The sequence below is a fragment of the Alternaria ethzedia genome (assembly GCF_023757985.1).
Source record: "Alternaria ethzedia strain BMP 0044 chromosome Unknown scaffold_13, whole genome shotgun sequence".
Classification (NCBI taxonomy): domain Eukaryota; kingdom Fungi; phylum Ascomycota; class Dothideomycetes; order Pleosporales; family Pleosporaceae; genus Alternaria; species Alternaria ethzedia.
Genome location: NW_026056206.1, coordinates 493,996 through 515,723, shown reverse-complemented (window position 1 = coordinate 515,723; position 21,728 = coordinate 493,996). Strand labels below are relative to the sequence as shown.

The window sequence follows — 21,728 nt, the reverse complement described above, 5'->3', positions numbered from 1 at the left end:
GTTTGGTGCAAATCGAGGCCTGCAAGCTTTGGTTGCCTACATAGCTTTGAGAACAGGTGCTAGTCGGTCCGAAAGCCCTACACGATGGTCACATTTGGCCCCCAAAAGCTTTAATGAGTCAGTGCCGCGGCAAGCAGATTTCGGTTGGGGGTCCTTAGGGTGGCTTGGAACAGAGTGGGGATAATAGAGGAGTATCTTGCACGTGGGCTTGGAGCCTTCATTACGCTGTCGTTATCTTTTCAGTCGGGTCTATCTCCTCTTGACGCCAGGACATCTAATGTCCATGGCCATCGTCACCACCTCCACCTTGCTCCTCTGGATCCAGCTTGATCAGGGTATCGATACGCATAATCGCAACACACGCCTCCACTGCTGACTTCAATTGCTTGACTTTGCTCATGCTGGGTTCCAGTACACCGGCCTTTAGGCAGTCGTGCACTTTACCGTTTGACAGGTCCAGACCGTAGTTCTTGTAGTTCTTCGACTTGGCCAGCTGCTTTGCGTCTTGCGACGAAGGGTCTGAAGGGTTCACTGTCCGCTGTGAAAGAGCGTGCCGTGATCGGAGGTTGGCGACGAGCTCGGTAGCATCCTTGGCCGCGTTGATGGCAAGTGTCTTAGGAATAGCAAGCAGAGACTGCGCAAAAGCAGCAATGGCCAACTGTTCCCGAGAGCCCTAGATTTATCGTTAGTCACGTTGTAGACATGCAAGGATTGGAGTGACTTACCACTGACGTTGCCCACTCTTCCAAGTAGATGTGCAACGCAGTTTCAACGGCACCTCCACCAGGGACGATGCGGCCGCTCTCGAGGGTTCGCTTCACGGCTGATAATGAGTCGTGTACTGATCGCTCCATCTCGTCCAGAGCGTAGTCGTTCGCACCTCGCAGGATGATGGATGCGGATGAGAAAGCCTTGGTGCCCTTGACCAGAATGCACTCGTCATCGGAAATGCGCTCTTGCGAAACCTCCTCAGCATGGCCAAGGTTTGCTGCCTCAAACTTCTCGTCACCGTTCAGATCAGAAAGGGTGCTGACCAGGGTTGCACCGGTCGCCTTCGCTATCCTTCGCAGATCCTCCTTCTTACACCTTCGCACAGCCATGGCACCCTTCTCAACGAAGTGCTTGAGGCAGAGGTCGTCGATACCCTTTGTAGTCATGATGACGTTGGCGCCAGCCTTCAAGATCATCTCAATGCGCTCGGTGACAATGCCAGCTTCGCGCTCTCGGATCTTCTCTAGCTGCTCCGGGTCGTCGATGGTGATGTGAACACCCAACTTCATGCGCTCCTTCTGCAAGTTGATGTCCAAGCAGGCAATCTTGGCGTCGGTGATGCGCGTCTTCATGGCTTGCGAGGCGACCGTGCAGTTGAGAGCGTAGCCCTTGACCAGTATCGACTGAGTCGCGCTTTGACCGTGTGCCTTGAGGATGTTGACAGCCTTTACAGGGTATTTGACCTCGCCCTTGTTGTTTGTCATCTTGACAGCAGTCATGCCGTCTACCACCATGTTGGCGAAGAAGTCGGAGTCGGAGCCGATGATCTTGCTGGACATGGACGTCTTCGCGATGTTGACTAGCGAGTCCCGACCGAGCGCATCGACCTTGGTGCTGATGTTCTCGTTCATGTACTTGACCGCCTCCCTCAGCGCCAGCCTGTAGCCTGTGATGATGGTGGTGGGGTGGATTTTGTTCTTCATGAGCTCGTTCGCTCTCCGCAGCAGCTCGGCCGCTATTATGACGACGGAGGTTGTGCCATCTCCGACTTCCTTGTCTTGTTGTTGGGCCAGGTCGACGAGGATTTTGCCTGCGGGGTGCTCGATATCCAGCAAACTGAGGATGGTAGCGCCGTCGTTGGTTACGGTAACGTCACCGATGTCGTCGACCATCATCTTGTCAAGACCCGAGGGTCCAAAGGACGACTTGACGACATTCGAGATCGCTTGGGTCGCGAGGACGTTTTGGTCGCGAATGTCCTGGCCGCTGATTTTCTGGCCGCCGAGGACTGCACGTGTTAGCTTTTTGCGGCGGTCTTATTAGCTTCGGCGGCTTACACAGAGTTCCTCCGCTACGTGACTGCTCGAAGATTCCTGCCATTGTGTCGGGTGATAGCTGTTCTGCTTCGTTGTTGCTGCCTCTACGCGGTCCAGAAAATCTCCAGCAATGCCCGCCCGCGTCGGCGACGGCGAATGGTAGCTCCGCCCGTGAATCGCGCTAGTCTGGACCCCTGCGCCGATGACTCGGCCCTCCACACATTTGGCTGTCGACTCACACGAGACTGCAACGAGCCGACTCTGTCTTAGCTTTACGTGACTCTAGAGTGCTCTCGCCTTATATTGTTTGGGTTCCCCACCGTCTCTTTAACTTGCCATAACTCAATTGCACGTAAGTAGTCCCAAGTCGCGTCTTGATACCCCGCCTGCCCCACCAACTCACCCTGTTTACAAATGGGTTTGGCTAGAATATCTATACGACCGCGGTTTCACTACCTTTTCATCCATTAGTACTCGTGAAGATATCTCTTGCGAGACGCTGACAGCTTTGTATAGCACCTTCCCAACATGGCTGAAGCCACAGCTGCCGATGGCAAGATGAAGGATCTTTCCATCTCTGAGACCAAGAAGAGTAAAAAGGATGGTAACCCTCAGAAAGCCGCGAAGAAGCCCCAGCAACAGAAGAAGAAGGTAGGTCTATGCGGCGACACCGAACATCCGACACCATGCGCGATACTAATCAAGCCACAGATCGAAGGTTCAGCGTTGATTGGTATCGATGTCGCAAAGGAGGTCGACCTGGGAGACTGGTACCAACAGGTCATTACAAAGGGGCAGATGATCTCCTACTACGACGTAGCCGGATGCTACATCCTCGAGCCCTCCTCGTACGCCATCTGGGAGAACATCAAGTCGTGGTTCGACAGCCAGATCAAGACTTTGAAAGTCCGAAACGCATACTTCCCCATTTTCATCAGCGCTGATAACTTGGAGCGAGAGAAGGAGCATGTGGAGGGTTTCGCCGCCGAGGTCGCGTGGGTGACCAAGGGCGGAAAATCTGACCTGGAGAAGCCCGTCGCTGTGCGCCCTACTTCCGAAACAGCCATGTACCCCTACTTCGCGCGCAAGATCCAGTCGCATCGCGATCTTCCCCTGAAGCTGAACCAGTGGAACAACGTCGTTCGGTGGGAGTTCAAGCGTTAGTACTGACCTATTGTTTTCTTCCGCAGTGTCTAATCTATGTCCAGATCCCATGCCCTTCATCCGATCGCGCGAGTTCCTCTGGCAAGAAGGCCACACCGCACATCTTACCCAGAAGGAAGCGAGCGATGAGGTTCTCCAGATCCTGGACTGGTACTCTGATGTGTACCAGAAGCTGCTTGCCGTTCCGGTCGTGAAGGGAACGAAGACTGTCAACGAGAAGTTCCCCGGAGCCGACTACACTACCACCGTCGAAGGTTTCATTCCCGCTACTGGTCGCGGTATTCAGGCTGCAACATCCCATGCTCTCGGTCAACATTTCTCAAAGATGTTCAACATCACAGTCGAGGACCCCACCGCCAAGGAAGCTGGAAAGTCGGAACACGTCCACGTGTGGCAGAACTCATGGGGTCTGACTACACGTTCGATCGGTGTCATGATTCTGACTCACGGAGACAACCGAGGTCTCGTCATTCCTCCCAGAGTGGCTGAGATCCAAGTTGTTGTCATTCCTGTGGGAGTCACCGCCAAGTACGTTTATCACTGATGACTCAACTATGGCAATGCTAACGAAACCAGGATGTCTGCTGAGGCTAAGGAGGACCTTTACAGCAAGGTCAAGAAGATTCATGACGATCTTACCGAGGCTGGTGTTCGCGTTGAGACCGACTACCGTGAGGGCTACTCTCCCGGCTGGAAGTTCAACGACTGGGAGTTGAAGGGTATTCCTCTGCGAATCGAATTCGGCCCCAAGGATGCTGAGAAGGGTATTGTCACCACATCTCGTCGCGACATCGATGACAAGGACGCCGCACGTGGTACCATCAATGTCGACAGCATCGCACAAGAAGTCCCCAAGTTACTCGAGCAGATCCAGGAAGACATGTTCAACAAGGCTGACAAGGCATACCGGGACCACCGCATCCAGCTTACCAACTGGGATGACTTTGTCCCTACCTTGAACGGCAAGAACGTTGTCCTGGTTCCCCACTGTGAGGGCGACAAGTGCGAAGATGAGGTGAAGGCGAAGAGCGCACGGAGTGCGTTGGGCGATGGCGTTGCGGAAGATAAGCAGGCTCCTGCCATGGGTGCAAAGAGTTTGTGCATTCCTTTTGAGCAGCCCGAGGGTATTGAGCCTGGCAAGACCAAGTGCATCAACCCCGACTGTCAGACTCCCGCCAAGCAGTGGATCTTGTTCGGACGGAGTTACTAGTGGATTGACACCTCAGGAAGTGTATTGTTTCTTCGAGCATTCGGTGGCATGGAGTTTGATGGCGCGGTGTTTGCGGCATGGAGAAGCGGTTGTCGTTACACTGGTCATTCATGATTTTGCAATGTTGATATAGCTTCTAGCATAGAACCCAAAGTTCTGACCTGCCCTGCCCTGTCCTTCGAAGTCGTATCTTCCTCAATGTACAATGTTGTTTTTATATTGACAAACGCGCAGACAGGCAAACGAATGCTAGTGCGTGAATAAGCTGAACCAACGCTCACATACCGCTTGTGAGTGATTGAGTCGCCACTTTCATCAGCTCTTTGCGACACATCACCGCCTCCGATTTTGTGTTGACTCACGTCCACGCCGCTCTGACATTCACTTACTCTCGTCATCCAACTTTGATCCTGAGTTACCCACCAACTCATACACCAAGAGCCCCCCGATCATTCTAACAGAACCTTACCGGTCGCCCAGAATGTGTCACAAACTCCTCCAAGTTTATGCTTGCGGACACCACAAAACGATCTGCACAACACCGTGTCCCCATGCTATCGCTACGGGCCGCCGCATCCCCAGCAACCGCGGAAATGCACCGGATCTGTCGCGCTCAAGTTCCGTTGTGTCTGCTATGGCGCCCTCGTCAACTGGTCCACCAGCGCGGAGAACCGATGTCCAAGATTTGCCTTCACAGCGTGCTCGTGAATCACAGGCTCACCCTTCTCCGCTGAGAGCGGCGGTGCTGGGCAGTCAAGCACAACAACAGCAACAGGGCCGGAGCGGTACTCCAGCATTCCGCTTCATGGCGCCGGGTACAGGACTAGAGGCGGTGGGTGCGGAATCAGGTTATATGCAGAGCCATCCTACTTCCCCGGTGTCAATGTCTCCAACTTCTCCAACTCTGAGTCAGCCTTCACCCACTTTCTCCACCACCGGCACCCTAATCGATGCGCCCCTCTCTACATATACGCCCTCACCATCTACGTTCTTCACGCCCGCCGATCCTGAAGTTGACGATAGGTCAGTAGCCCGTCCCCCTGTGTCTCATCCCTCTCTTTCCACGGTCCGATGGCTAACATCTCAATAGTGACGTAGATCCAAACTTCTGCGCTTACCACTTTCCTCGCTACCTCCCTGGACTGAGAGTACCTTGCAAGGGGTGCTACTCGCAACCGCAGTATGAGGATCAACGCGATGCGTGGATGAAGCATTATCGCGAACAACATCCAGCAGACAAAGTTGAGGACATTGAGCGCTTGAGTGGAGTGGCTGCAATTATGGAAAGATTTGGCTGATAACCGTTTCCCCATTGGAAGTGAGACAAATGAAAGTCGATAATGGATATGAATCTGTGTAAAGGCTAAAGCCGTGGACTGACTCTGTACACTTTGGAGGTCCTCCTGGATGGGAGGCGAACTTCTAAGAAGAGGATTTGAAAAATACTGATGAGAGCGAGAATAATTCGATTATCCTACCCTTGCCATGCAGTGCTCGGGCCATTGGTCATTGTCGTCTATATGTGCATCATTCGTGTGTCGGTCGTCATTCCGTGCCAAAGCATCTCCAAATCGCTACAGCCGCTTGGCTATCTAGCTGGTGTCCATGTCATCGCCGCCCTTCTTTTCCTTCTCTACTGTCTTCTTGACACCCTCCAGAAATGCCTTAACTGCATCTCCGCCACCAAGTGGCATGCCTCCACCTCTCATATAGCCTCCGTTTTCGACATCAATGTTCAGTGCCTGACTGACAGTCGGTAGAGCACCGGTCCTCAACGCCTCGTTCAGACTGCCTAATGCTCCCCTCAGCTGGGGTGCCCGTAGGATCCTGCTCAGAACCTCAATTTTTTCGTCCCGACCCAATGTCTGTATGGCCATCTGCGCGGTCTCGGAATTGGGGTCGATTTGATCGATGTCTTCGACTTCGGCTTCTAGGAGGAAAGGAATTGTCGGTAGCTGGGCACACAGTGCGTCGATGGTCTCGTCGGAAGCGTTCTCAACGGTTGAGAGAGTATGCGTAGGCCAGAGGAACTCGGTGAGGCTAGCGAAGGGTTCTGATCCTCTTTGTTGTTGTGAGCTGCCGCCTGCGTTGCCGCCTTTGAGCGAGTTCATGAAGTCTTGTACAATGGCAGAGACATCACCTGATCCGGCTCTGTCGACGCGTTAGCGAGAATGTTCAAGAGAATAGGCAAAAGCAAAAACGCGAAACAAGCGCCGCGGCGTGGCCAGTGGAAGACGTAGCATGATGCTTATTTTCTATTGTTGTACATGAGCAGCCAGTGCCAATCGCCATGTTTGGATGGTCTTATGCTTCTCCCAAAACGCCGTACCGTGACAGGATATCTTTATAGTTTTGTATAGAGCCGTTGGTAATTTGCACAGCAGCTCGATTCTGTCCGGAAAGGTAGACTGCGCCACGACGCCGAATGCGATACAAATAGATGGAACCTACGCTCGACCACCATCGGCGCCCCCTTCTCGGGACTCTTCGCCTTCATCTCGGATATCACCGCCTGTGGCACCAGCACCTGCGCCTCCGGTGCTACCGTGGCGGTTTCGGCTAGATGGCTCTACGTCTTCCATGGTCTCATCCTCGTCATTGTTGGATGAGCTCGAGATACCTGCAAGTTCAGCCTGTACATCAATCTCCTCGCCTGTCAGCAGCAAGTCAATGACCTGTCCGATCTTGAGGTCGCGCTCGCTGAACCAGCTCGCGCCGCGCGGGTGCTGCGACTTTGATTGCAACCAGAAGAGATAGCGTTGTGAGCTCGAGCTGAACTTGAGGACGAAGATGCGGCCGTCGGTGGGCGACTTGATGTTCTCGGGGTCATCGATGGAGTCCTTGCCGGTGTAGGGTTGGAAGGAGCCGTCACCGGGGATCATGATGAGGTCGAGGTCCGACTGGTCGAGCGAGCGGTCGCGTGGTCGCCAGCAAAAGTGCACGAATTCTGCATATGTAAGTTGAGGAAGCGGTTGAGTAGGTTGCAAACAAACCATCTTCTCCTTGGTACAGGTAGACATAGCCGGGTGTTGGTACTGGCTTGACTGTCTGCTGGTTGCCTTCTCCGCGCTGTGGCTATTGTTAGTGTACGATCTGGATTGTCAGTTTACGCGACGCTTACAGTCAGCTCACACTGGCCGGCCTTGAAGGTGATGAGCGGTTGGATAGACATGGCTGCGGTGTGTGTCGGTGTTGGGGCAGTGATGTTCAGCGGCGGTACCGCGAGCATCGCCGCAAGCTGCAAGCTCCACGCGGGTTACGTAACCAACGGAACAACTCTCGGCCCGGTCGCGCGTATCGATTGGACAGCTTGGCACACACTCGAATTCACGAAAATCGATTCCATCGCCAACACCACCGACCAGCACTAACGACCACAGCGAAACGAAATGGCGGCCAAACAAGAGGACACGAAGCCCACCACCCAGAAGTTCTCCAAGGGGGAGAGGTCGATACCGCACCACTCGCAGAAGGCCAGCAAGTACTACCCTGCTGAGGACGTTGCTGTCCCCAAGAAGGTACGTTCGCGATAGACGATGGTTTGCACGGAAGAGATGGACTGCAGGGGTGCTGGGTGCATTCACTGCGACAGCATGCGGCGGGTGTTTGGGTGCAAGGACAAGAAGCAAGACATCAATTGGAGCTCCGCTAACTGCGACTCAAGGCCCGCAAGTCTGTCCGCCCTGCGAAGGTCCGCCAGTCTCTCCAGCCCGGTACCGTCGTCATCCTCCTTGCTGGTCGCTTCCGCGGCAAGCGCGTCGTCGTCCTCAAGCACCTTTCCCAGGGTGTTCTCCTTGTTACCGGTCCCTTCAAAGTCAACGGTGTTCCCCTTCGCCGCGTAAACGCCCGATATGTCATCGCTACCTCTACCAGCGTCGACCTGAGCGGCGTAGACGAGAAGGTTGTGGAGAAGTGCAGCCAGGACGGCTACTTCACCAAGGACAAGGCCGCCCACAAGCCGGGTGAGGATGCTTTCTTCAAGCAGGGCGAGAAGCCCGAGGTACGTGCACACAATGGAAGTGCAATGCGACAATACTGACAAAAGCCACAGAAGAAGGAGACTTCCAAGGACCGCGTCGAGGACCAGAAGGCCGTCGACAAGGCTCTCCTGGCCACCATCAAGAAGGAGGCTCACCTCGCCGACTACCTCGGTGCCAGCTTCAGCCTCCGTAGCTCCGACAGGCCTCACCAGATGGTCTTCTAAGCGACGGATAACGATCGGGCATTCGGCGTTCAGTGCATGGGATGAAAGACGACTTCGGCATACTGCGGCTGTACTAGCGGTAAACAAGAATCGCAGCGGCACGGCAGCCAATTTTTTTCATGGAGGATTCCGACAAGGCATTTACCATAAGGCTTTATATGAAGCGAGCGAATCTGAGACGGTCCAAAAGTGAACATTTGGTCTCCGCTTGCGTGATGTCATAGTTGGGCGTTCAATTGGCGCAGTACATACTGGGTGGTAATCGAGTACTGATGCAAAGAATAGAGATACAGACGTTACATTCTTCGACCGATACTGCGCCGACTGCCCACGAACTCCCACCGACCAGACGTGAGGGTATCAGAAGCGACCGCTAACCAAGGACACTACCACCGAACCAATTGCGCCAATGCCATACGTACACAGACCTCGTTACATGACCCTAGGCTCGCCGCTTGACCTACTTACTTCTTTCCCCTTCCTTTCCTAGCCCTGCCAAACTTCCCCGCCAGTCCGTTCGCCGCTTCCCCCGCGCCATCTATAGCTTTCCCCGCCTTCTCCTCCACGTTGTGCTTCTCCATCTCCGCCTTCAGGTCCTCGACGACATCTTTACCAATTGTTGTCCCGTGGCACCAGTCCAAAACACCCATGCATCCGTAATTACCCTCTCCTTCACTCATCATGTGCGCATCGGCGCGTCGTGCCATGCCTCGCAGCATGATGGTTGAGGGTAGGACATTGTACCCAGAGTACACGAAGGTCTCTTCTAGACTGAAGATAGCGATCAGGATCAAGTAAGTGAGGATATGCATCCGTAGAGCAATTGCTGGAAGGTATAGAGGTAGGAAGCGATGCAGGAGGTGGCAGATGGGGTGGTCGTAGTTTGCGGCAAAGGAGTAGGGGATCTTGATGCTGTGGTGCCAGCTCTGATGCAAGTCCGAGAGTGCACCGCCGGTCGGAGAGTGCAGTAGATGTGTATGGATATAATATTGCAGAACCTACGACATGTCTGTTAGTACATCTTTGTTAGGCAACGCAATCATGGTATCTTACGTTACGAGATAACAGTCCGATAATGCCATGTTTGACCATCGTCCATGGGTTTGGTAGGTGATTCAATCCCCATCGACTGCCTTTGATGAGTAGCAGACTCCTCATCTGCAGTACGTCTGTGATCAAGAACTCAATACCCGCTTGCAACGCCACACTAAGCAGCACATTTGCACAGCTCCACGCAATCACTCTTCTCACTGCGCGTGCGCCACCCTTTTGATTGTTTGGAATACCCCATTGTCCCTGAGATTTGAACTCGATTGCTAGACTTGGTAACCCAATATCGAATAGCAAGAAGATCAGGCTGGGTATGATGTAGAGAGATAGCCGAATTACTAGGGGCGCAACTAGCTCAAGTTGGAGAGGAGAATAGGATGCGGCGATTGTCGTCCATGCGACCGAGAGGAAGATGAGGTTTAGGCCTGTCGACCATGAGGATAGCATAGGAATGGCCAAGAATGAGCCCAGCGGTAGGGCGATAGGCGCAAGGATGGAGGAAAGTAATGCGCCCATGCCGAAAAGAGCCTCAAATAGGTTTGGAATATACTCTAGTGATGGAAGAGTAGTAGAATATGTTCTTGCGCATCGATCATGTGAGGTGGGGATTCTGCGCGCGGTAGATGTTTGTGGGCTTGCGCTTGATTGCGATGTGAGCGATGACGTAGCGGCGGTGCACGAACTTGGTTCACGTTGCGTCCGCGTGGGAACGCGTCTGCGACGTAAGCGGGGCGCCCTTGTCTCTCAAGAGCCCATGTGAATGGACCCTGGACACGTCTCATCTTCCCTCCACCAAAGAGCACCGGTAAGAATTTACGCACGAAAGCGATGTATTCCTCAAAGCAAACCTGACCGTGACGCTACGCTCATGCGATCGGATCGCCCAGATTTACCCTTTGATTATTATTGCACAGCGCTGCCTCCCGCATCAATTATTCGCCCTCCGCCGCTGCTGCAATCGAAACATTGTTCACACCTGCTCCATCACTAGCACGTTGCGCGACATCTCCATCCACGACTCCTATCCTCTCAGTTTCACTTCTGACCCTCGACCTTCACGCTCTGCGTTCATCCTGCTCCTGCAATCCAAAGTGGCTCCTGATCTCCTCATATTTGATCCTGTACGACTCGGCTTCTTCATATCGTTTCCTCCAGAGCTGTGCCTCTTCCTGAGCTGTCCGCGCTGCTATCTCAGCATCCCGAGCGAGACCCTCCGCAATCATTAGCCGGATGTTGAGATCGAAAAGCTTGTTTCGCAGCCCGGAGCCCTCTCGCTCATCAGCATCGTTGGATCCATCGAGTACCACGATCTGGTCCCCACTAGGACTGGTTGATTGTGAATGTCCAGATCGGGCCCGCAGCTCAAGTGGGGAGGGTAGTGTCCGGGGCGTTTTGGGATCCTCAATTGGCGGCGGACTGGGTGACGGGCTGCTGAATACAGTGTACGATCGGTCTGGAAATGGGTCGTCGGCGATCTGCTCAAAGAGATAGGGAGTCCTCTGGGAACAAAGCGCTAAGCTCAAGTGTCAGTTACTCAGACTTCGTTAACGGCTGATCTTAGACATACGCTGGTGATTTGCTGAAGCTACCGGAGCACGACTAGCTTGTTGTGGATGGAGCGTACCATGTGAGTTCGGAACCGATGCTGATCTGTCCGCGACCGTGTTTGCAATAGCCTGACATGCGTAAGGAAACCTGGATACGAATCTGTTGAAGACGTCCGATTCGTCGATCACGCCTTTACTCCAACCTTTGGCAAGGAAGTAGTAGCGTAACACGGCATTGAAACACGCAATTTCCGTCTCGGTTTGGTTTGGAGGGACGAAATTGAACGGAAATTTAAACTTCGAAGACGAGGTGTCCTTCTCGGGAGAAGCTAGTGAGCGGACCTGAGGCTCTCCCTTCCGATTCTTGCCAATATATCCGAGCTGTATACGGCTGCCTGCAAGCCACGCGAGGATGTCCGCCGGCTTTCCGGTCTTAGTGTGGGTGCTGCCTATCACGAGGCTCTTGAAGCTGTTGTCGTGGTTGTACCCGCGGACGATGTTGAACTGTACATGGAATGCTCCCGCGTCAGGTAGGTGCTTGAACTGGTCGCGGAAGTCTCGGATTGCCCATGCCTGTACGTTCTCGAGGGTGAGTCCGGTGGGTGCCATGGTGTGGCTATGTGCAATTTGAACGAGTGGGCGTGTTCCTACGATAGTTCTTACAGGGCGAAACGAAGCTGTAGAAATTTGCGCCTAAAGTGGGCTCATCTTCATCGTGATATGACAACTGAAGATGCCGAAAGAGGTTAGTGGCCTCACCGAGGCGCACCGATGAAAGCGATTGAGGGAGGAGCGATGAGAGGGAAGTAGTGGACGACCCCACTTCATACAGCTACGCGAAAAGTGAGAGTGGACACCTCACTCTAGCATCAGATCTGGGGATTGTGACAGAATTTTGATTTACTTGTTGTGGAAACATGGGCGTGTTTTGCAGCCCTATCCGTAAGTGTGGTCTTTAGAACCACCGAGCTTTAGTTCTTGGGCAAGATGATTGCCTACTGTGCGATCCAACAACGATTTCTCCTATATTCCGCGCATTCATTCCTTGCCATTCCGATAATATCCCTTTCTTATCGCACTTTCCACATTGCGATGGCACCTTCCAAACTTTGGATAAGCCAGAACGCTTGATTTGTACAGACGAAGACGGCATCTGCTGCAGGCATTACGCCAACTTTCTGTACTACCCTCAAAACACAAAGTTGTGGCATATGGCAATCGCCAGGCTCAACGAGCCGAGTCTATAGCGCTGCGGCGTTTCTCGAACTCTTCTTGCTTGACCAAGGTCTCTTGCTTTCTCATCTGTGTCTCCAGCTCTTCGACCTTCTCCTCTAGCTTTTTGATGTGAGCCATAGCTGACTCATTCGCGACCCTATGCAGAACTGCGGCGTTTTTTTGACTTCATAGCAAACTCGATCATGGTCTGCCACTTGCCTCCCAGGCCGCTGTTCTCTTTCTTTAGCTCTTCGTGCTCAGTTGTCAGCCTTTCAACCCCACCTTCGAGTAGAGTAAGGTCGTTGAAGAGAACTAACACTGCTTCGAGAGCCGTGTTGGTGCGATCTACCTGGACTGCCTTGAAGAAGAAACATTCATTCCAAAGAGTCTGGTGCCGCTGTTCCATGTCATCCCGCTCCTGAGTAATGGCATCAAGCCGGTCACTCATGGCCTTCTCTCTGTTCTCTGAAGCAGTCAAGCGTACCTCTAGGGTAGCGAATTTGTCCTCAAGACGCATTGTCTTCTTTTGTCTTACACGCAACTTCTTGATCTCGCGTTGTAGATTGGTGATGTTGGTATCATCGTTGAGGGCGCTGCGCTGCTGGTTCTCGTTCAAGGCACGGCTTGTTGTGTTGTTGTCGTTTGCGTTTGCTTCCTCGCCGGATCGCTCGTGAGCGCCGTTGAAATATTGGGACATTTCCGATGACTCATGAAGTCCATTGATACGTTGTTCGACGGAGCCTGAAGCTTCTTCTGGGGTATTGCCTATTTATGGTCAATGGTTGTGCCATCGGGAAGAAGAAAAGTTCATTTCTGACTTACGCTCCTCCAACATCTTCTGATGTTGGCGATGACATGCGCGTGCGAAGTTCCATTTGAACATCTGATCATCACATTCTAGAGCCTTTACCACCCCTTTCGCCGCAAGGTAGTATCTGATGGTCGCCTCTATCTCAAGCGCGATCTCGACAGGGGTGGGGCATTGACGGTTACCCAGCGAACACGAAGCGAACGCGTCCAAGAACGTCGGCCCATAATCTTTGAGCCATTTGAGCAAGTCGAACTTGCCGCCAATTTGCTCACCACGGATCGGACAGGCCATCAGCGAAGACTCTTGAATGAATGCAAGCACAGTGATCTCTCCAGTGCCAGGACAGAGCCGCTCGGCGGCCGTGCAAGATGGGTCGAAGCTCGTGAATGCGATGGCTTTTAAGATTGTGGATGTCTCAGCAATATCCAGAAAATAGGTCTCAAGATCGTCCGGGTCAGGCAGTGTCTCGAATTCGACAGGGCAGATGGTCCTCGCCCATTCACAAACCGCCAGAGCATCCTTGAGCTGACACTGAGGCGTTTCAGGAACCAGCATGATAGCACCGGGTAGCGAACGTCGGGTATTCGGTGTAAGAAGGCGATGCTGGACGGCGATGAATATCGTTCAATCTAGTGTCAAGGGCGAGGAGACTGTGCGAGACTAGTAGAATGTGTGGCCGTTTGCACTGCGCGCTCGGTCACCGCTTTTCAAACATTCCGCGCGAGCGCAATGCTGCTTTAGGAAGGGGCGTGTAGAGCAACTAGTCCAAATCTCCATGCCGTATATGCACAATTCGTGATTTCCGTCTTCTTTCTACGTCTTCACTGAGCTCTAATGGGAGGGCATCTTGATAACAGCCTCCGATGTACTGCCACGCTCAGCCACTGCTAGGTCATACTAGTTGAATATCAGTGAAAGCACTTGAATGCCGATAATGCCAGGCATATTGGAGTTCCATACGGGGGCCGAGGTCAGGTATGCGGTAACTTCCAGTAAGGATATTGCCGCCGCTCCTACGGAGCAGCCCGAGAACCTCCCGGCTCCTGTTTCGTCTGCCAGTTCCGAGCCGTCTGAGACTACGTCGGCGCCTCCGTGGGACGATTCGTCGTCATCGAGAAGGGCGCGTAGAATGCTCTAGGCTGTCCTTTCGGTAGTATATTGATATGGAAGTCGGGACAGTAGCGAGCTTACGGTATGCCTAGATTCTGTTGCTGATCTCACATGTTCGTGCGTAGTTCTCTGCCATTTTGACCTGAAGAGTGGACTACGAGTGAGGTGGCTCAATCAATAGAGAGATAGACATCCCCAGGTAGTCATAGACGTGGGAAGTAGACTCGCGTGTTTTGGCTTCCGAAGGGGAGAGAGAGAGAGAGAGAGCGAGAGCGAGAGACTGCTGTTGCCAGTAAAATTGACATCGTAGTCTACCTAGGTAATAGTTTACAGACGCGATACTAATCAGGCTATGCTTCGCTCTGCCAGGAGCCTATCCTAATTCAAGTGGTGTATTCTCTACCTGCGCGTACCTAGTGGGGAGGATGCAAGGTGCACAAATATGCATATGATCAAAGTGAGGAAAGAGATAGAACACCATAGATGCTTGAGAGATGGCGCGCAGCCCAGCAGGCCGATTAACGGCGGGCGATGCCCGCCTGGCTAACTTGTAGCATCTATGAACACGTCGCTTTGTAATGAACACGCCCTATCGGGTTGACACAATGCTGGCGCGCCCTACGAAGTACATCTTCATAGAGGCCGATGCAGTAATTCATCAGAAATGGAAGGCGACTGCGTCTGCCGCGTCGAAATGGAAGTCGCGAACTGAGACGATAATGACGTGTGCGGGGAGCGGGGGTGTCACCTCGCAGATCACTCGGAATTAACGCCGTGTCCGAGAGTATTTATCATCAACGGGTATGCCTCTCTTGAGATAGCTTGCTTATATTGAGCCGACCACCAGCCCATCTTTTGTGATTCATGACGCTGGCATCACACACTCTGCGCTCGACGAATCTACTCTCCAGATCGACAACACGACTTGCAGCCATCAATTCGCACATTGCTCCAAGAGCATCCATCATCAGAACCATGTCTTCACTCCCAAAGACTATGAAGGCCGTGTACATCGAGAAGACCGGTGGAACGGAAGTCCTGCAGTACAAGACTGATGTACCGGTTCCAGAGCCCAAGGAAGGCGAGGTCCTGGTCAAGAACGAGTTCATCGGCATCAACTACATCGACACGTGAGCACCCCTATCCACCTGCTCAGAAACCAAGATTTCATGCTAATCTGTGGCCAGCTACTTCCGCTCTGGTGTATACAAGCCACCGCAGTTCCCGTATGTTCTCGGTCGGGAAGGCGCTGGAACCGTCGCTTCCGTCGGACCCAACGCACCTTCTGATCTCAAACCGGGTGCGCGCGTAGCCTACATGGCGCAATCCGCGTACGCAGAGTATACTGCTGCACCAGCGAACTACACAATTCCGCTCCCTGATTCCATCTCCACCAAGACAGCCGCTGCCTCGCTCCTCCAGGCACTAACCGCCGTGACCTTGATCCGTGATGCTTACGAAGTTAAGGAAGGCGACTGGATTCTCGTTACCGCTGCAGCTGGTGGCGTAGGTTTATGGCTGTGCCAGTTGCTGAAGGCTGTCGGCGCAAGAGTCATCGCTACAGCTAGCACAGAAGAGAAGAGGAATCTGGCAAAGCAGAACGGCGCAGAGGTGCTACTGGAATACCACGAGGACAACCGAGACGTTTTCGTGAAGAAAGTCCTAGAGACTACTGGGGGCGAGGGTGTGCATGCAGTCTTCGACTCTGTGGGCAAGTCCACCTTTGACAGCTCGTTGTCTGTCGTAAGGAGGAAGGGTACGATGTGCTCGTTTGGAAACGCATCGGGACCAGTTGAGGGTTTCGCTCTTGCGTGAGTCTTTCTTGTACTATTCATGAGGAAAAGTAGCTGACACATCGTCTAGTCGCTTGTCAGCAAAGAACGTGAAGCTTGTCCGCCCTACGCTATTTAACTACATCGCCACTCGCGAAGAACTGCAGACGGCGGCAAAGGAACTGTGGAACTTCATCGAGAAGGACGGACTAAATGTCAAGATTCACGACGTGTATCCGTTGAGCGAGATTGTGCGTGCGACCCAGGACATCGAGAGCAGGAAGACAACTGGAAAACTGGTGTTGACACCGTAATTGGCGGGCTCGTGAGAAAGTATCACGAACTGGCTTTATGAAGGGCGTGGGAGAATTTTATCAGCTCGGCGCTTCCAGGAATCAAACACTCTGCACATCGAATACAAAGATTGAAAGCCTTTTCCCTTGAAGCTCAGTTGACGCCATCGTTATGCACCGTATTCCGCCCGACGCCAAATTCCATGTAATGCATGCTGCAGAAATCCACCAAACTCCTCGTGAAGATGAAGAGCACCCTCAGCCCATATTACCGACCATCTCCTCAAGCTCTACGCGCTGTGACTGAGCCACTCCCGAGTCCCTGCTCATAAGTACGCTAGCGATTTCGTTGGCATGGCAAGTACATTGCTCGCAACCATCGACACAGCTCACATCAACTGGCGTATGCAGCTCAGATGAAGTCATCGCTGCAAACAAGAGAGTCAGCTGGCTCCGCTAGTAGATATTCAGTATGCTGATGGAGATGTTGGGGAGTTGCAGGGTAGGAAGACTTACGATCTTGAACGGCGTAGCTGTCGTGGTGGACATCCTGAGCATCTTCCTGGTGGTCAAGCGATTCCTGAGCGTCGACGAAAGAGTCCTCGCCGTCGTCGGTGGTCTCTTCCTTCTTGACGATATCCTTAGGCTTGAGCTTGGGGATGACCTTCATCTTGTTCTTGCCGACCTTGGCGCGCTTGGGCTTGGTATCTAGGAGCTCATCGTCCTCATCTTCGCCCTCGTTGTCTGGCTCAGGCTTGACCTCGGCTTCCTCATCGGTAGCGGCGAGCTTCTTCTTCGGCGAGGCACGCTTGCGCTTACTGACCGGGGTAGTTTGAACGTCGTCCTGATCGTCGCCAGAGGAAGTGGTGGCCTTGCGGGGCTTCTTTACAGTGGACTTCGGAGTACCTTTGGCCTTGGTGGGGGTGTTCTTGACGGGCGAGCGAGGAGTGCCTGCATCGGGAGCGGTTTCGTTATCCTCGAATACCTTCTTCATGCGAGAATAGCGCTTGGACGCCGCTCCAGAAGTAGTATTGGCCTTGGCTGCGATTTCACTCCAGTTTGGGGGCTAAGACACTATTGTTAGTGGCTGCTGGTTTCTCGAACTATGTGGCTGGACGTGAATTGGTGCTCACCTGAGTTCGCTTGTGGTGCTTAACGCAAAGCCAGAGGAACTGGTACGTCGTGCCTCCAGGAGCCTCGTTCCTATCCATGGACTGCTTGAGACGCGACCATCGCTTTGTCGCTGCGCTCTTGTTGAGGTCGAGCGCGGCGGACACAGCATCCCAATCAATCTACAATGAGTCAGTATACGGGATTTGTATGAAGATGCGAACCAAAAAGGGAGACGACGAGACTTACGACAGGACTGCCATCGTTGGTTAGGACCAAGTATAGATAATTGATGTTCTCTGCTTCCGTAGGCATCTTGGAGGTGGTAGTCGAACGGAATCTTGATCCGGGAAAATTGTTGGCAGATTTGGTACGAGTTGGAGCGTCGTTGTCCTGGTTTCAAGCGAGATTGTTAAATGTAGGAGTGAGAGAGGTAACTAACAATTGTAGTCAGCTATAGACCCCATTCCCTTGGTGAAGGCGAGATCTCACAAGGCAACGACAACAAGCGACACGCTAACACACTTAGCGCTGTTTTCAAGCCAGCATAGAGAGATTAGTAGTGATGAGAAGTCTGAGAGGGTCTTGGTGAGAGTGGTAGGCAGCTATGGATGGGGTAGTAGCGGCGGGGGTTGACAAAGAAAAGCACATGCTGCTGCGACGATGGACGCTAAACGCCAACGGTCATGTTGAAAATGTTTGCTGTTTGCGAGGCGTGGTGTTCCATTGTTGAACGCAACCCCAATGCTTAAGACACTCCTAAACCTACAGGCTCGTCTTCTTCGCCGTCCTGTTCACTGATTCCATTCCCAACCAACTCAGTGAAATCCAGTCCAACCTCCCTCAGCATCTCAGCATGTTCATGTGCCAATCTCAAGCACTCGTTCCACACATTGCCGCCTTCATCCACGCTACTTAGCTGCCTTTTTAATAGTATGTTGAATTGGTCGATGTGCTCTTTTGACCACTTGACGCACGCGGACATGAGCTGTTGTGGGAAGCACTTCTGATACATGTCGACGGTGTTCTTGATGATGGTGAAATAGATGTAGGAGATCTGGAAGATATAGTCTGGGAGATTGCCTTCGAATATGCATTGCCTGAAAGGGTCAGTGGATGATTTGGACTTTGGTGGAGTGGAGACATACCGCGTGCGAGTTCTGATCAGGTTACCGCGCGCTTCCAGATAGGCTTCTCGTGCGCGGTCTTCGAAGCCTAGTTGGACTACCCAACTCACGTGTTGCCTGACAGAGGTGAACCAGTTGTTGTGCTCTACCATGTGCTTGACCAAAACATTCGCGAGCTTCGCAGCGCGCTCATTGACCTTATAGGTGACGATTGTCTTGGCCATCTCATTGCTTCTAATGTTCTTTGCAAGTGCCTTGAGCCGATCCACTTTCAGGACTGCCTCCTGGAAATGTTGAAGCGCGATCTCAATGTCTAAATCGTCTAGTTGACTTTCTACCCATCGGATATTGCGCTGTTGTCCGTCAATGTCAACAAAAGTACTGACTTGTTCGTTGTTGATGCCGTCTGAGAGATTGTCTAGCAACTCTGTCCTGTTCATGAAAGCCGGGTCGCGTGAAAGAAGGTGGCTATAGGAGTCTTGCGTTCGGTCTTTCTCCTGTACATCCGCTTCTTGGCTCTTGCGCAGGTCATCCTTGGTCTTGCGAAAAGTAGCCACGAAAGCGGACTTGTCACCACTGTCTTCCTTCTTGGTGTCGTATGTGAAAGATTCGGAGCCAGCGCGTATGATGATGCGCTCTTCCGGCGTCCTAATCACCTGCGTATCTTGTAGGGGAAAACATCGCTGGGCAGTGAACTCCATATTCGCTCTGTTGCCGTCACGCTGTCCGGGAACATCGTTGCGTGCCTTTTTCTCTGATGCGATAAGGAGATGATCATTAAGTAGTAGTAGTCTCACTCTTCGTCTTGCCTTGAGGGTTGCAGAGTCCAGTTCGAACCATCTCGTTGACTTCCACACGATATATCGTCCGGGTATTGGGGGTAGATACTTTTGCGAGCCTTCAACGTCCCTGTAAAGCTGCTGTAGCTGGCCTGCGCGCAGTTGATTGAGATCTCCGATCGAACTTCGGTTAGCTCTTCGCGAGCTCGCGGTGTCATTGGCGGCACCCGTAGCTGATGCTGTCTGCTCCAAGGTAGTTGTCAGGTCAGACATCAACTGACGAAGCGTCCGCATTTCGCCCTTGAGCTTCTCTGCTTCTTTACTGATCTTGATAAACTGTGTGCGGTTTTGGTATACGTTGTGCTGGAGGTCGAGCGATGTACGATGCTTCGTCTTGCGCAGCTCGTCCTGGTAGCGGCTGATGTCTGCTTCAGAGGCGTCTGCGAGGATAGTTGATACATCTGTGCGAGTCAGCATGCAAGCAGTCACATCGCCACATGTTGGCCTTACATCGCTCCACTTCCAAGTTGGGGTCCCGCAATGCGCGCGGGTCGACTTGCAGGACCCGTCCATTGGAGCTTCCGGGCGGCCGTCCCTCTCTCGTCTGGCTCTTCTCTCTGTACTGAACAGGCATTTGTGGCATCTGCGGCATAGGCTCGCCATTCCCGAAGTCGCTAGGCAGCGTCGTGATCTTCTGGGAGTACCTCCTCTTGACGAGATCCGCCGTCTTATCTGGCCGCTGCGGTCTTGGCTGTGATGGAGGGCCATCCTGTCTGGTCCTCGATCGGCTGGATTCGTTCGAAGGGCGCCCGGAGCTTGGGAGTGAAGCGGCAGCAGCAGCAGCGACGCCTGCGGGCATGGGCGCACTAATCTGTCGCGGCGCGCTGATGGTGGGCGGCGGCGCGTTCTTCTTGCTCTTGTCCCCCCGCTTCTTGCGGAGGGAGATGCCCTTCTGTTTCTCTGACATCTTGCCTGCAAGATTCCCCGATTAACGTGGTGTAGGAGCGCAGCGCTTTATACAAGGATGAAACGGAACAGGTGCCCTGCAGTCTACATTAGCATGAGAACGAAAGCTAACCAAACCCCAACCGAATGTAGGCTTCTAGGTGATTTACCTCTAGCACTTGTCCAATTCCTGCGTCGTATGGGGCGGGAGTGGAGTTGTGGTCAGTGGTAGCGAGGGCAGCTGCGCCATGAGTGCGCGTCCGTGGATGTTGACAGGTACTCGTAGAGCCCCGTCATGCGTGGAGCCGCGGTCTCGAGTGTGAGCTTGGGCCCACTTTGGTGAATCGTGCCTTCCCTGAACACTGAGAAAAAGTTAAACACCACACCACATCACCGCCATCACCTGCCGCCAATTCAAAGGGCTCCAGCTGCTCCTTCCCCGCCTGATTGCGCTTTTCACTCGCACGAATCGCACCACCACCATGTCCAACTCGTCGTTAAAACCATCGACCATTGCGGCCATTAGCGCCGGCACCATCGTCACAGGCCTTCTCGCATACGCCGCCTACTTCGACTACAAGCGACGAAATGACCCCGGCTTCCGCAAGCAGCTCAAGAAGGAGTCGAAGCGAACAGAGCGGGCGGCCAAGGAGGAGGCCGAGGCACAGGGCGCCGAGCAGAAGAAGGCGATCCGAGAGGCGGTAGAGCGGGCAAACGAGGAGGGCTTCCCCAAGGACCCCGAGGAGGTGGAGGCGTACTTTATGCAAGAGGTTGCGCAGGGAGAAGGAATGGTGCAGAAGGGTATGGTTATGTTTGACCCTCTTGGTGGGACGTGGTGCTAATTGTCTGCCAGGTGCGGACAACGTCGAGGCGGCGCTATGCTTCTACCGCGCATTGAAGGTCTACCCCAACCCGCGGGAATTGATCAACATCTACGACAAGACCGTTCCCAAGGTACGTTGCTGCTCTTCGCCATGAATTGGCGACGGCCCGCTAACACCCGATAGCCCGTCCTCGACATTCTCGCCGAGATGATCGCAGTTGACACGTCAATCCCCGTCGGCGGCAGCAAGACGCCGTCTGAGGCTGGCTCGGCAGGCGACCTCGAGTAAAACACTGCGACGATAGTACTTCGATAAATTCAGCAAGCATTCTTGGACCCCGCTCCACCTGATAACGGCCCCTGTAATATTCTTGTATATGGATCAGCATCGGCGCAGTCGGTCAATTCCACGGCCGGCGTTCTGGTTGAGCATGATTCATCTGGCTGGGGCGGCGTTGGGATAGATGCGGGCTTCCAATGCATACAATCCAAACAGCACTCGGCATCTCTCCATTGACGTCATGCAGTGGTACGCGTGGGT

General features: G+C 53.3%; 10 protein-coding genes across 10 annotated transcripts; 4 read left to right on the top strand and 6 right to left on the bottom strand.

The window, feature by feature from the left end:
• Positions 1-274: 274 nt before the first annotated feature.
• On the bottom strand, positions 275-2,091 carry CCT1 (T-complex protein 1 subunit alpha; the record flags this gene model as incomplete). Its single annotated transcript, XM_049377637.1, has 3 exons — positions 275-673; positions 726-1,999; positions 2,049-2,091. 3 exons carry the CDS (start codon positions 2,089-2,091, stop codon positions 275-277), a joined length of 1,716 nt encoding a protein of 571 aa, XP_049232678.1.
• A 464-nt stretch (positions 2,092-2,555) lies between these two features.
• On the top strand, positions 2,556-4,401 carry J4E87_006031 (uncharacterized protein; the record flags this gene model as incomplete). The annotated part of the gene is made up of 4 exons (XM_049377636.1): positions 2,556-2,678; positions 2,739-3,186; positions 3,236-3,719; positions 3,768-4,401. The coding sequence occupies 4 exons, from the start codon at positions 2,556-2,558 to the stop codon at positions 4,399-4,401; spliced, it is 1,689 nt and encodes a 562-aa protein (XP_049232677.1).
• A 1,592-nt stretch (positions 4,402-5,993) lies between these two features.
• Positions 5,994-7,573, bottom strand: J4E87_006030 (uncharacterized protein; the record flags this gene model as incomplete). The annotated part of the gene is made up of 4 exons (XM_049377635.1): positions 5,994-6,552; positions 6,853-7,348; positions 7,395-7,470; positions 7,523-7,573. The coding sequence occupies 4 exons, from the start codon at positions 7,571-7,573 to the stop codon at positions 5,994-5,996; spliced, it is 1,182 nt and encodes a 393-aa protein (XP_049232676.1).
• Positions 7,574-7,790: 217 nt separating this feature from the next.
• Positions 7,791-8,605, top strand: J4E87_006029 (uncharacterized protein; the record flags this gene model as incomplete). The annotated part of the gene is made up of 3 exons (XM_049377634.1): positions 7,791-7,919; positions 8,066-8,401; positions 8,453-8,605. The coding sequence occupies 3 exons, from the start codon at positions 7,791-7,793 to the stop codon at positions 8,603-8,605; spliced, it is 618 nt and encodes a 205-aa protein (XP_049232675.1).
• A 464-nt stretch (positions 8,606-9,069) lies between these two features.
• On the bottom strand, positions 9,070-9,697 carry J4E87_006028 (uncharacterized protein; the record flags this gene model as incomplete). The annotated part of the gene is made up of 2 exons (XM_049377633.1): positions 9,070-9,603; positions 9,659-9,697. 2 exons carry the CDS (start codon positions 9,695-9,697, stop codon positions 9,070-9,072), a joined length of 573 nt encoding a protein of 190 aa, XP_049232674.1.
• A 1,013-nt stretch (positions 9,698-10,710) lies between these two features.
• J4E87_006027 (uncharacterized protein) lies at positions 10,711-11,811 on the bottom strand (the record flags this gene model as incomplete). Its single annotated transcript, XM_049377632.1, has 3 exons — positions 10,711-11,168; positions 11,223-11,234; positions 11,280-11,811. The coding sequence occupies 3 exons, from the start codon at positions 11,809-11,811 to the stop codon at positions 10,711-10,713; spliced, it is 1,002 nt and encodes a 333-aa protein (XP_049232673.1).
• Positions 11,812-12,429: 618 nt separating this feature from the next.
• Positions 12,430-13,783, bottom strand: J4E87_006026 (uncharacterized protein; the record flags this gene model as incomplete). The annotated part of the gene is made up of 3 exons (XM_049377631.1): positions 12,430-12,574; positions 12,615-13,182; positions 13,240-13,783. The coding sequence occupies 3 exons, from the start codon at positions 13,781-13,783 to the stop codon at positions 12,430-12,432; spliced, it is 1,257 nt and encodes a 418-aa protein (XP_049232672.1).
• Positions 13,784-15,313: 1,530 nt separating this feature from the next.
• Positions 15,314-16,424, top strand: J4E87_006025 (uncharacterized protein; the record flags this gene model as incomplete). Its single annotated transcript, XM_049377630.1, has 3 exons — positions 15,314-15,468; positions 15,526-16,149; positions 16,202-16,424. The coding sequence occupies 3 exons, from the start codon at positions 15,314-15,316 to the stop codon at positions 16,422-16,424; spliced, it is 1,002 nt and encodes a 333-aa protein (XP_049232671.1).
• Positions 16,425-16,661: 237 nt separating this feature from the next.
• J4E87_006024 (uncharacterized protein) lies at positions 16,662-20,386 on the bottom strand (the record flags this gene model as incomplete). The annotated part of the gene is made up of 7 exons (XM_049377629.1): positions 16,662-16,831; positions 16,920-17,469; positions 17,537-17,695; positions 17,763-17,906; positions 18,283-18,613; positions 18,662-19,880; positions 19,930-20,386. The coding sequence occupies 7 exons, from the start codon at positions 20,384-20,386 to the stop codon at positions 16,662-16,664; spliced, it is 3,030 nt and encodes a 1,009-aa protein (XP_049232670.1).
• A 460-nt stretch (positions 20,387-20,846) lies between these two features.
• On the top strand, positions 20,847-21,476 carry J4E87_006023 (uncharacterized protein; the record flags this gene model as incomplete). The annotated part of the gene is made up of 3 exons (XM_049377628.1): positions 20,847-21,165; positions 21,218-21,318; positions 21,372-21,476. The coding sequence occupies 3 exons, from the start codon at positions 20,847-20,849 to the stop codon at positions 21,474-21,476; spliced, it is 525 nt and encodes a 174-aa protein (XP_049232669.1).
• Between the last annotated feature and the right edge of the window lie 252 nt (positions 21,477-21,728).